Consider the following 11,231-nt stretch of genomic DNA (forward strand, 5'->3'; position numbering starts at 1 on the left):
CCGTGGATGCGTGGCACTGACAGATCATGCAACAAAAGTGAAAAAACATGCCGACAAAATCGCCATTCGACGGAGCAATTATTCTTTGGGATCGGCATTTTTCAAACAAACTTCGTCAGCGGATACAACTAAAGACGTTACGCGCTGGGGTACTTACTTTGGCTGAACCAAGCAACGAAATCTGCTCCACTGACGCCCTTCGCCGATAGACAGGTGCACTCCGAGGTATATACTTTTTTATTCAAATATACGAGGATGATATTTTCAATTTTATTTGGTATGCATTTGTAGCAACAGCATGATAACATTTATTTGCGTTTTATATTCATATTGATAATTCACGTTTTGTCTTGGATAATAAAGCACGGTTATGCATAATAAATTGTATGCATAATAAATATTCACTATCACTGTATGAGGTAAGAATCAACAGCTTTTTATCACATTTACACAACACTTTATGAATACAAGTCATGAACAAATCTTAAATATGGCAGGGGATGTGTTTACTTTTTTTGTTTTGATTTTTAGCAGCAAATTTGGAGTTACATATTGGTGCTCACCAGGAATGCATAGGCAAAATTGCACAAATTTTCACTTGAAAGAATAGTGGCGATCTTGGGATTTTTTTCTGTTCAATTTTCAAACTGTGTAAATTTAATACACTTCATCTTCAGCATGTTTAGTGCCACTTTTGTAAGTAACCACGCCCCCGTCCAGGCCACGCCCCGTCCAGGCCACGCCCCTTCCTCTTTTTTCATCACTCGCCATTGCCATGTATGAAAAACAAGACATTGGTAACAACTCTTCCTCCAGATGCCTTGTTGAGGTTTTTTTTTTTTTCTCCCCTCGCAGGGCGTCACACTGACTGACCTGCAAGAGGCCGAGAAGACCATCGGCAGGAGTCGCACCCCAAAGAGCCGCGAGGAGGAGAAGCAGGACAAGGAGAAGCAGGAGGAGAAGAAGGAGTACGAATCCAAGGAGGACGACTACCGACCAAAGTACCGCAGCTTTGAAGACGTACGTTCCGCACACACACCTCCCGTCCGCCCGCCGGCCACCTCGCAATGTTTAACCGGGCCTCGCTCTGACCCCGAGCAGCGCTACCGCACCTCCTCCGCCGCCTCCTCGTCCATTTCCACGCTGAGCACCGCCTCGGCGCCGTCGTACTCCAGCGCCGCCCTGACCTCCGGCTCGAGCTCCCTCAACAGGCCCAACAGCCTGACGGGCATCGCCTCCTCCTACGGGCGCTCCTCCAGGGACACCGAGAAAGGTCGGCGCTCCCTCGCCACACAAACCACGACTCCATCGGGTGTCGGCGTACCTCGCGATAATCCTCTTAGCTTCATTCCGCGACCGCGATGATCATCGGCGTGTTTTTGTCAGAGCTCACGGGAAATTGGGTAAATTGGGGAGGATCAGAGAAGGTCGCTGCAGTGCAGTCATTTGCATTTTCTTGCCGTGACAAAGTCTGCCGCTTCCCTCTCCAAAGTCCTGATAGGGGACCCCCCCACTACCACCCCGCAATGAGCTCGGATTGACTGTGGATGCCACTCGACTTGTGTTGAAAGGCGACATGCGTGCTCCTTTGGCCTTTAGAAATGGACAAAAAGGAAGAGGAGAAGGAAGGCGACGACAAGTCTCAGCCTCGCTCCATCCGGGATCGCAGGCGGCCCCGTGAGAAGCGACGCTCCACCGGCGTCTCCTTTTGGACCCAAGATGTGAGACGCGCTCAGGCCTCCCGAGGCCTTTTAAATCGGTAAGAAAGCAAGTTCTTCAGGGCCCTTACGTGTGCTGTCATCACGGTCTTTGCAGGGTGATGACAACGACCCCGAGCAGCAGTCCGACTCAGAGGAAGGCAGCATCAAGGGAGAAGTGCAGGTAACTGATCCAAAATGGCTCCCCGCTGATCCCAAATGGCTCCCCGCTGACATTTCCAATCCAGCCAGGCTTTGATGGAAATAAATAAATATATTGAATCATTTGAAATAAATTACTCTTCTTCAATTTTGGGTGAATTTATTTCATGTCAACTTATTGGTTAAAATAAACACTTGTGTTTTGAGGCTGCAGACGCCCTGAAAAGAGCCGTTAAAAAGTCCATCTTGATATTTTTATTTTCTAACGTCCGCTCTCTTGTTTCCTGACAGGTGGACAGGTTGTCCAGGTGAGTCCCGCGCCCTTGTTTGGCGCGCACGCGAGAGAGCCCGGCGGCCTCTTGACGTGCGCTCATGTTGCAGAAACGACAGCGGCACCACGGCGGACCGCAACGACTCGTCGCTCAGCCGCAGCTACGGCGAGAGTCGGAGGACGTACTCCAGCCGGCTGGACAGAGACGACGCCACCGACTACAAGAAGGTAGAGCAAAACGCCGTCGGCTTTCAGAATTGCCGGCTGGCGGCTCGTCCCCTTTGAACGGCGGGCGCTTTCCTCGCAGCTCTACGAGCAGATCTTGGCTGAGAACGAGAAGCTGAAGGCGCAGTTACGCGACACGGACCTGGAGCTGGCCGACTTGAAGCTGCAACTGGAGAAGGCCACGCAGGTGCCGCCACCCCCCCCCCCCCCCCCCCTTTTTTTTTCCCCCCCCAACCCTTTTGTTCTTCCTGACTCCATCCCTCCCGTTTTTGTGTTGGCAGAGGCAGGAACGCTACGCCGACAGGTCGCAGCTTGAGATGGAGAAAAGGGTCAGTTGACAGTCCGCCTCAAGTCACTTCTCCCAACCGTTCGCATCACGTGCCACTTTAATTCACCCTGTCAAGGAAATTGAACACAAATAAAACCAATTTTACCGTCTGCCATACAGTGCAGGATATACACGTGTCGAATTATAATTTTCACATGACAAATATTGACTTGAAGGCAGTTATGTTGTACGACAGCATTTCTGGCGCATTGTCACACTTTGGTGTTGAGTGACACTTTTCCTTTCTGAGCGCCAGCTCGCGTCGACGCGTTTCTCGCCGGCCTTTGTGTTGTGGCTCCGGATGTGATGGATTGAAGAAATAGAATAGTTTGACGCTTGGTAATTCAGGTCAAAGAGGTTCCAAAAATATCAAAGAGAAATCCTCGACCGTACTCGATGTGCCATCTGTACGAAAAGCCCAATGAAGGGAGGAGCTCTCAAATAGTCTCCAAATAGTTTAGTCAAGATGTCAATGAAAAGAATCAATCAAATATTTGACACCTTATCTTTTGAATGTATCTCAAGGTAATGATCAGGCTTCAGTCTCATCCGGGCGCTGGTATGAACCCAAGCTGACTTGACCTTTTTGCTGCTGGCACTTGTAGCCGCGTGACGACTCCACCTCCTTCCTCTCTCCTCCTCCTCCTCTTCTTTTTCTTCTTGCCAAGCCTTCGAGGCAACCACTTGTCCAGACGTCTTATTTGCAGATCTAGAAAAGACAGTGTTTTGGTGTTGAAAATAGTGCATGGGGTTTTTCATGCCGCTGAGGCGACATCATCACCGTAGAAAGGAAAGCTCAGCCCGGCCACGTGTTGATCACAGTGTGTGTTGATGGCTGACGCTTGTAGACGCCTCACGTGTGCGCGCGCAGCGTCTGGCACCGCACGCTTAGCCAGCATCGCCGCATTGAAAAGAAAATGAAAAAAACAAAACCAAAAAACAAAAAAGTAACCGTCATCCTTGTCGTCCTCCCAACAGGAAAGGCGAGCTCTCGAAAGGAAAATTTCTGAGATGGAGGAGGAACTCAAGGTAGACACACACGTGCGCACACACGACACATTGATGCTAAGGACGGGAGTTGGCCCCATGGAGAATAAAAATGTGTTTGTTTTTTTTTTTTTTTTTTAATAAGATCATGACCCAATTTAATCATGAATTTGTGGCAAATGACAAGCTTTCCATATTTGTTGAATGAATTGCTTCAATTGTAAATCAGATCATCTTTGACATGCTTATATCGACGCTTTTTTCCCCCCCTCCAATAATTGGTCCTTTTTTGGAGCACTTTTAATTAGAAGTGACCTTTTATTCCCGACATGCTGCACTTTGTCGAGCTCCACCCACGGAAGGGTTCCAAAAAGGGTTCCGGCTCACTAGTTTTGGTACCTTTCAAGGTGGAAGCAGATGATTGATGACACGTCACCGGGGGGGCCTTGGAGAACTTAATTCAATGTCCTCATCGACCGCCTTGTGGTCCGCGAGGCCCAAAAATCCGTCGTAATGTCATCACGTGTTGTTGAAATGAGCTCACGCGGGTCCAAACTCTGTCCTTCATTTAACAGTCTTCCTTTTCTGTTTGCTTGTCTCTTCCTGTCGCTTCCTTCTCCTATTAATGTGCTCCTCCCTCCTTTCTCCTCTTCTTCTTCCTCCTCTTCTTCTTCCTATTCTTGCTGTCCACCACATTTCCTGCTGTTGTTGTCGTTGGGCTGCTGTGTGTGCCCCACCCCCCCTCCCTGCAGAACCTCCCCCAGGTAAAGCAGGTTCAGGCTCTGCGTCAGGTTAAGGAGCGGCTGCAGGCCGAGAACCGGGCGCTGGCCCGCGTGGTGGCGAAGCTCTCGCAGGCCGCCTGCAGCCAGCCGCCCGCCGTCGACCTCTAAAAGGCGGCCGCACTTCCTCCTCCTTTTCACCTCAGCGACCCTCTTAGCCCTTGCCAACCCTCACCCTCCCCCACACCATCCATTCATGCCCCGCCCCCGCCCACAGGTGCTCGACTGGTTTTCACCTCCCTACAGTTGTTGGTGTTTTCCTTGAGGAGGGCGGGGGGTGGGGGGGGAGTCCCTTGGTTGCAACTAGGGCTGGGCGAGTCATTGGGATCCACTCATTCCATTTTCTTTGAAAAAAGATTTGTTTGTACCCGTAGATCAAAACACTAACATGACTGCAAAAAAAAGAGAGGAGCTCGTGGACAAAAGTGTGTTGCCGCTGACTGCCAATCCTCTCCCCCCACCCACCACTGAAGTTCTCCCTAAGAAACAAAAGAGTGGAAATTTCAGCGCCGGGGCCTTGGGGCAATCTTGAACGTGGTGTAAATTGGGCAGAAAAAAACCCCAATCTCTTTTTCTGTGAAGTCCATCTCGCCCATCCCTCGTGTGAACACTTTGCTTTGTCGGCACATTCCAAGCCGGTTGCCACTTGAAACCTGACGTGCCCGCAAAGGAAAGTGGGCCTGTGTAGTTTCTAGTTTGAGTGTCTTTAGCTTGCATGACGTGGCGAGACCCGCCCCCAAGCCGTTGTCCAACCCTCTTTGTTGGTGAGGGGCAAATGACATCAACTCCCTCCCGCCGTTGGATTCGCTCGAACGGCCGTGACATTGGATGGCAACTATTGTCCAAGTTGAGTTCTGGGTTCGTTTCAAAAGACCCTGCTCGTGGCTCGTACTTTCCACAGGTGGAAGAACATTTACACGAGTTCCAGGAACTCAAAATACAAAGAAAACCTCATCATGCTTCAATTTGAGGACCACAAACTTGACTCCAGCGCTGGGTGGCGTTTGTGCTTTGAGAACATGTCGAAATTGAGTTCCAGGCTGTCTGTCATCTATCCCAGCCGAAAGAAGACCCTGCTCAAGGGTAGTCCTTTTGGAAGTTTAGAAACTTTCACTGTGGGACCAGAACTTGACGTCGAAGCTCAGAACTTGTTAGAGCATTTTGTTGGGACTGCCCTGTTTTCGAAAAGGAGTTCCAGGGTACCTATCCCAATGGCGATGTACCGTTTGAGAGGGATACCAGCGTCCAAATTGACCAATCGCAACCTGTTGAGATTTGAGCACGTGATCCGTCCCAATATCTCTGGTCCACATCGCGTCACGTGATCCGGTGCGGTCCAAAGGGATAGCGGCGGACATTTATTTATTTTTTCGGGGGGCAGTGTCCATCTTGAGTTGCAGTGCGGGCCACGTCGGGCTGTGTGCATGCATGGCTTTTTGCTATATTTTCTTTGATTTAAAATTGTTCCTAATTTGCCGTGAGCCGTCGTGTTTCGGCGCCGCCCCGCGTTCCAAACGTGTCTCAGCCCTTTTGCTGTTGTTCCCACGCAGACGCTCCCCGACTTGAAAGCGGACAACCAGAGGCTAAAGGACGAGAACGGCGCGCTCATTCGAGTCATTAGCAAGCTTTCCAAGTAGAGCAGACCACCACCGCCACCGCCGTCTTCGCCACCACCGCCACCACTGCCACCCGCCTCCCCCTCTCTAGCCTCATCTGCCAGTGACTAATGGAATTGCACATATAGATCGAATTGCAAGAGACATCAGACTTTTTTTTTTCCCAATCCCCACCGTTTACAAGCCCAACGTCTATTTAACCAGTAAGCCTTAGTTGTACATAAAGAGGACCGCTCTTGAGGAATTATTATTATTATTATTATTATTATTATTATTATTATTGCTATTACTATTACAACACCACCCGATTTTATTTGTGCCACGCCACCTTTTACTTGCTCCTGTGTTATCAGTGTGCTGTGTCCTCTTTCTCCCTTCCCCCTAAGAAGTGCCACTTCCTGTCTTTTTTTTTTTTTTTTTTAAATCTCACACGTGCACTCACTCACACACTCGCGCACACTCATGACCACCTCCTCCCCATTTTCGTTTTACCTCAGAGAGGGAAAAGAAACAGGAAAATTTAATAAATAAATCTTGAGGCGTACCAGGTGGAATTTAAGCTTTCACTGAATGTGCAATATGCATTATTAGAATTTTTGTTGTTTCATGCTTTAATGACATCACTTGGTTAGTCAGAAGTGTCACTCTTCTTCCACTTTATCCCCTTTTGTTTGTTTTTGGCTTGTAGTGTTAGTTGGTTTATACTCTGTATTTGTCACCTTGTTTTAGGAGGTACTGAGTGAAGCTGTGTGTGTGTGTGTATGCATATACATAAGGCTGTATGTTTGAGAGCGGCGCACGCTGAGTCTGTTACTATTAAAAGTATACCAATTCCACACAGGACAAGCAGGTGTCTTTTTCTTTCTATTTTTTTTTTCTTTTATTGAAGAGGCAAAAAGTGTTTCAGGTTTCAAAGTGGGACTGCCGACAGTGTTTTGTGGTTTTTTTTTTTTTTCTTCTTCAAAGAAAGTGGTAAAAAAAACTGCTTGACTACATTTCACTTTCTTTGAGTTCACTAACTTGTGTTGTTTGTTTTTTGTTTTTTTTGCTGTAGTATTATAGCCAACAAGCTTAGCCTCCTTTTCACAAAAGTCTACGTGCACTGTCGACGCCGCGAGTCCAAAACACGCCGTTGAAATATTACACGCCAACTTTTATGCATTTCAGTGGCCTTTTTATTATGAACTATATTTTAGTCCAAGAAGAGAAAAAGGAAGAAGTCGCTGCAAATAGACTGATGATGAGAATGATGACATCTACTCTGGTTAAGTTTTATTTTGTTCTTGTTATTTTGTTTTTCTTGTAAAATAGGTGTGTGGCTTAATACATGCAAGCTGTGCTGTGACTACCAACCACTGAAGAGTTCATTAAAAATAAACTTGTACATTGTAAAGTTCACGTCTTGCTCTATTCATGTGGATGTATCTCTAAATATGTATATGGAATATATATCAACTTTTATTTTAAGTCCTTGTCTCCAAGCAGCATATATGGATACAAATGAACAGCACCATATTAGCGCCTTTTTCAAAATTATATCGAATGTAAACAAGTGTTTGCGGACTCGACCTTTTATTTTTACACTTTTGTTGCTTTTTTTTTTGTGGCGCGGCGGGGACAGGCCATCAAGTCATTGTCAATGCAATACTCCATTCTGGCCACAAGAGGGAGCATTTCATCAGATCATATTTTTAATTTGTTGATTTGGGTTTGCCGCTGTTAGGTAATTTTCACTGTGGGTCCACGGAGCCCAAGTGCTGAACTTTGAAATCCGCCAAGCATTATAAAACAGCACATTGAGTCATTTCTCGCCATCCTGCGTTTATTGTGCCCCAGCTGACCTCAGTCAACATTCCTTGAATGTCTTGCATCATGGTGCACATTCAGGGCATGGCGAAGGCACAATTTGCGCTTTAAAGACACGCATTCTTGCTGAGAATCATGAGTCACTGAAATAAAATGATTAGCTGGGAGCTAACGAGATGGCGTGGGAGGGCTGCCTTTGTTGTGTCTCGGCCCATCTGACTCAAACATTCCTGTTACATCTTATTTAATCCCGCTCACAGTCGTTGCATTCTTATTATGCAGGATCATGTAACAAAACAACACACATCCAAACATTTTATTACACACGTTCTTATAAAAAAACAACAAGATAGCCATATTTCCCACCGCTTTATTAGGTCGTAAATGTCACAAACAAGAGAGTCTGGAGCTGTTGTTTTCCCAGGAGTATTTCGGGTACACTCGGAAACCTTCGGTCATTTCCGGACTCGGCCCCCGGTTCTGGAAGGCAGAGGGAGTTGCGGTAGCTCGCGCAGCGCGAGCCAACGCAGTCAGGCGAGCAGGCGTCGGGCGCACCTGGTCGGAAGTTCCGGTGTGCGAGTTGGAGTTGGAGTTTGAGGAAGCCGACGACCTGACGCAAGGTGAGTCGGCACCAAGCCTCAAACGCACTTTGTCGCCTCACTTTGTGTCGTTGTAATGTTTGCAAAGAGTTCGCCTTCACTCCTTTTTAATGCATTCACAACACAAACAACGCTCGGCTCAAAGGAGCCCAGAACTTGGCTTTCGCTTCATTTTTCTCTCCATTCTGCCTGCCACCAGCTCCCGGGGCACTGGCTCGAGGAATGCGCGCCGCATTCCTGTAGAGGAGGAGAAAGTTGTCAAAACGAGCCGAAAGCGACGAGGACGAGCCAGTCAAAGCGAGCATGGCCACCGGCGGCTTCAAGTCGAGCGCCACCACCGACTTCCTGGAGGAATGGAAGGCCAAGCGGGAGAAAATGAGAGCCAAAATGCTCGGAGACATCGCCGCCGCCTCCGGAGCCGCCGGCGGCAGTAGCGGCGGGGGCGAAACGCAGCACCCGGCGGGCCACCTGAAGGGCGACTCGGCGGACGGCGACGAGCCGGACGGGGAAAGCCCGTCGCCCGGCAAGAGCAAGGACAAGAAGAGCAGCGGGCCCAGCGCCAGGAAGGGCAAAGGGCAGATTGAGAAGAGGAAGCTGAGGGAGAAGAGGAGGTCGACGGGGGTCGTCAGCATGCCGTCCAATGAGGTGAGTTGAGCTGACATTTGGGCTCCCTTCGCGTCAGACACCTGCTCGCTGATCACATCCCTTTCCAAGCCTTTTTCGAGAGTTCTCTTTGAAAGCCTTGCTGATTGATGACATATTTCTTGAAACATTCCTACGAACATTTAAATATGAGTCATATTTGAAAAGAAATACTTTAAAAGTTGAATTGATATTCATTCAGCTTAATTTGAAGGCGAGAACAAAATGTTATGATACAACTATTGATACGCTCTCAAAGTTTTAATGTTTCTTTTCAGTCATTTGAGACATGAATAAAAAAAAAGTTTTATTTCCATTTAGACGTCACATTAATTGAAAACAAATTCAATCAAGAAAATGTAAAAAAATATTGAATTTTTTTAAATCTCTGGAAGCAACAAGCATAAAAAAAGAATCTTGCACTGCTTAATTGACACTATTTTCTTCACATGTTCCATGCAAAAATACAATTTCTTTTGTTGCAACCCCATTTCTGGTGCATTGTTACGGTTTGGTGTTGAGTTTCACTTTTCTGTTGTGTTTATGAGCGCTTGCTCACGTCGACGCGATTCTCGCCAGCCTTTGTGTCGTGGCTCCATAAATAATTGTGGCCAGGAGGAGCTGTTGTTCCTCCACCCCCCCCACACCCCCACGCCCCCACCTCCAAATTCCTGCCATACATGTGTCTGCGCTAATCTGCGGCAGTTGTTTGAAGGAATGAAAGCAGCCTGCAGATGTTGGCCAAGGAGGGAAAAAAAAAAGGGGGGGGCGGCCGGAGTGAGGATCAACTCGATGAAGAGTTTGTTGACATTGCAGAATACGTCACAGGCAGACTTTACACTTACTTTCACCCCCCCCCCCCGCGAAAAAAAAATCTCGGTCCACAATAATTGACTCATATGTTGTCATGAGGACACTTGTGCTTTTGCGTTTGTCTGATAAGTGCATGCCGAAGCAGTGGGCAACGTAGCCATAAGGTTAAAAAGCAATGTCGTAATCGTCAGCGACCCTTGCGGGGAGAAACGGTAAAGTGAATGAATGGGAAAAAAAAAAACAATCAAATATACCCTCGTAAATCAAAGTCATCTATACAAACATATATTGAACAAAGAATGCAAAACTCCCAAAAAAAAGAAATATAAAAATAATCCGGATATGACAAAAAAAAAAAAACCTGCAACCGAATCAACAGTTTGTGCACCGGACCGAATGCTGTCAGGGATGACAAAAGGTCCACGTTTTCAACTCCGGCTTTGACGTGTCCGTGCCGTATTTCATGACAATAACCTGTCAAGTTTTGCACGATTGCTTCTGCCCAGCGACGTCAGTTGAAAAGTATCTGTTGGAGTCTTGCTCACCTCTTGACTCCTTTTTTCGTGTGTCTTATGTAAGCATGACACCTGAAAGTGAAAGTCATCAAAATGACGCTTCACGTTCGATAACTGTCCGCCTTTACCTTGTAAAAAAAAAAAAAAAAGCCTTCTAAATAGTTTCCTCGCAGCTCAAATTGAGGCCTAAGAATGCGTTAATGAGCGCGTGGAAGGGCGTGTTGCCGTCAACGCCTTGTTAGCGCCTTGCTACAACCAGCAGCTAATATCCATTCCTCAAAACGTCCATTTTACCGGTTGCTCACAGACGCCATTTTGCGTATGTGTGTGTGTGTGTGTGTGTGTGTGCGTGTGCGTGTTCGTGTGTGTGGGTGGAGCGGAGCGTCACCAAGGTGCGGAGTGACACTCCCACTGGGGAATTCCCACAGGGAGCCGAGCAAAGATGGCCGCTTCTCATTTGCGCTCCCTCGAGTGACCTCCACCAAGGCTGTCGCCAGAAAGCGCTTTGTCACTTTTACAGCTTGTCTGAAAATTGGCCCCGGTTAATTTGTGGTTTTTATGGGTGAGGTGGAGGGGCACTTCATTCGCCATAAGAAGAATACGAGCACGCTGATCCCTCCGAATTGATAAATCAACATCTCAGGACTTCATCTCACCCGACTGCTGCTGTCTTTCCTCTTTTATCCTCATTTGCATGCTGATGACTTCATTCAGCGCCTTTCCCGGCCTGCGTGTGGTCATCAGGGAACATTGTGTCGAGGGCGTTGATTTGTGTGGGGGGGGAGAGGGAG

At 47.7% G+C, this 11,231-nt stretch overlaps 2 protein-coding genes across 8 annotated transcripts in view; both read left to right on the forward strand.

Moving 5' to 3' along the window:
• Window positions 1-7,463, forward strand: part of ppp1r12a (protein phosphatase 1, regulatory subunit 12A) — a 28,877-nt gene extending 21,414 nt beyond the window's left edge. For 3 of the 6 annotated variants that reach the window (XM_019893617.1, XM_019893622.1, XM_019893623.1), the window contains 11 exons: window positions 856-1,020; window positions 1,102-1,273; window positions 1,600-1,721; window positions 1,816-1,881; window positions 2,151-2,167; window positions 2,241-2,358; window positions 2,438-2,542; window positions 2,637-2,684; window positions 3,662-3,712; window positions 4,423-4,434; window positions 6,000-7,463. In XM_019893617.1, coding sequence (XP_019749176.1) covers window positions 856-1,020; window positions 1,102-1,273; window positions 1,600-1,721; window positions 1,816-1,881; window positions 2,151-2,167; window positions 2,241-2,358; window positions 2,438-2,542; window positions 2,637-2,684; window positions 3,662-3,712; window positions 4,423-4,434; window positions 6,000-6,086 — 963 coding nt within the window. In that variant the 3' untranslated portion in view covers window positions 6,087-7,463. Of the gene's footprint in view, window positions 1-855; window positions 1,021-1,101; window positions 1,274-1,599; window positions 1,722-1,815; window positions 1,882-2,150; window positions 2,168-2,240; window positions 2,359-2,437; window positions 2,543-2,636; window positions 2,685-3,208; window positions 3,243-3,661; window positions 3,713-4,422; window positions 4,435-5,999 lie in introns of all 6 variants that reach the window. The other 3 variants (XM_019893621.1, XM_019893620.1, XM_019893618.1) reach the window with 3 other exon arrangements.
• A 736-nt stretch (window positions 7,464-8,199) lies between these two features.
• The window catches only part of pawr (PRKC, apoptosis, WT1, regulator), a 15,916-nt gene continuing 12,884 nt past the window's right edge, over window positions 8,200-11,231 (forward strand). The window contains exons 1-2 of one of the 2 annotated variants that reach the window (XM_019893689.1): window positions 8,200-8,491; window positions 8,670-9,115. In XM_019893689.1, the coding sequence (XP_019749248.1) occupies window positions 8,774-9,115 (342 nt within the window). In that variant the 5' untranslated portion in view covers window positions 8,200-8,491; window positions 8,670-8,773. Of the gene's footprint in view, window positions 8,492-8,666; window positions 9,116-11,231 lie in introns of those variants that run through there. The other variant, XM_019893690.1, reaches the window with a different exon arrangement.

The sequence above is a fragment of the Hippocampus comes genome, unplaced genomic scaffold (genome assembly GCF_001891065.2).
Source record: "Hippocampus comes isolate QL1 unplaced genomic scaffold, H_comes_QL1_v1.1 scaffold161, whole genome shotgun sequence".
Lineage (NCBI taxonomy): Eukaryota > Metazoa > Chordata > Actinopteri > Syngnathiformes > Syngnathidae > Hippocampus > Hippocampus comes.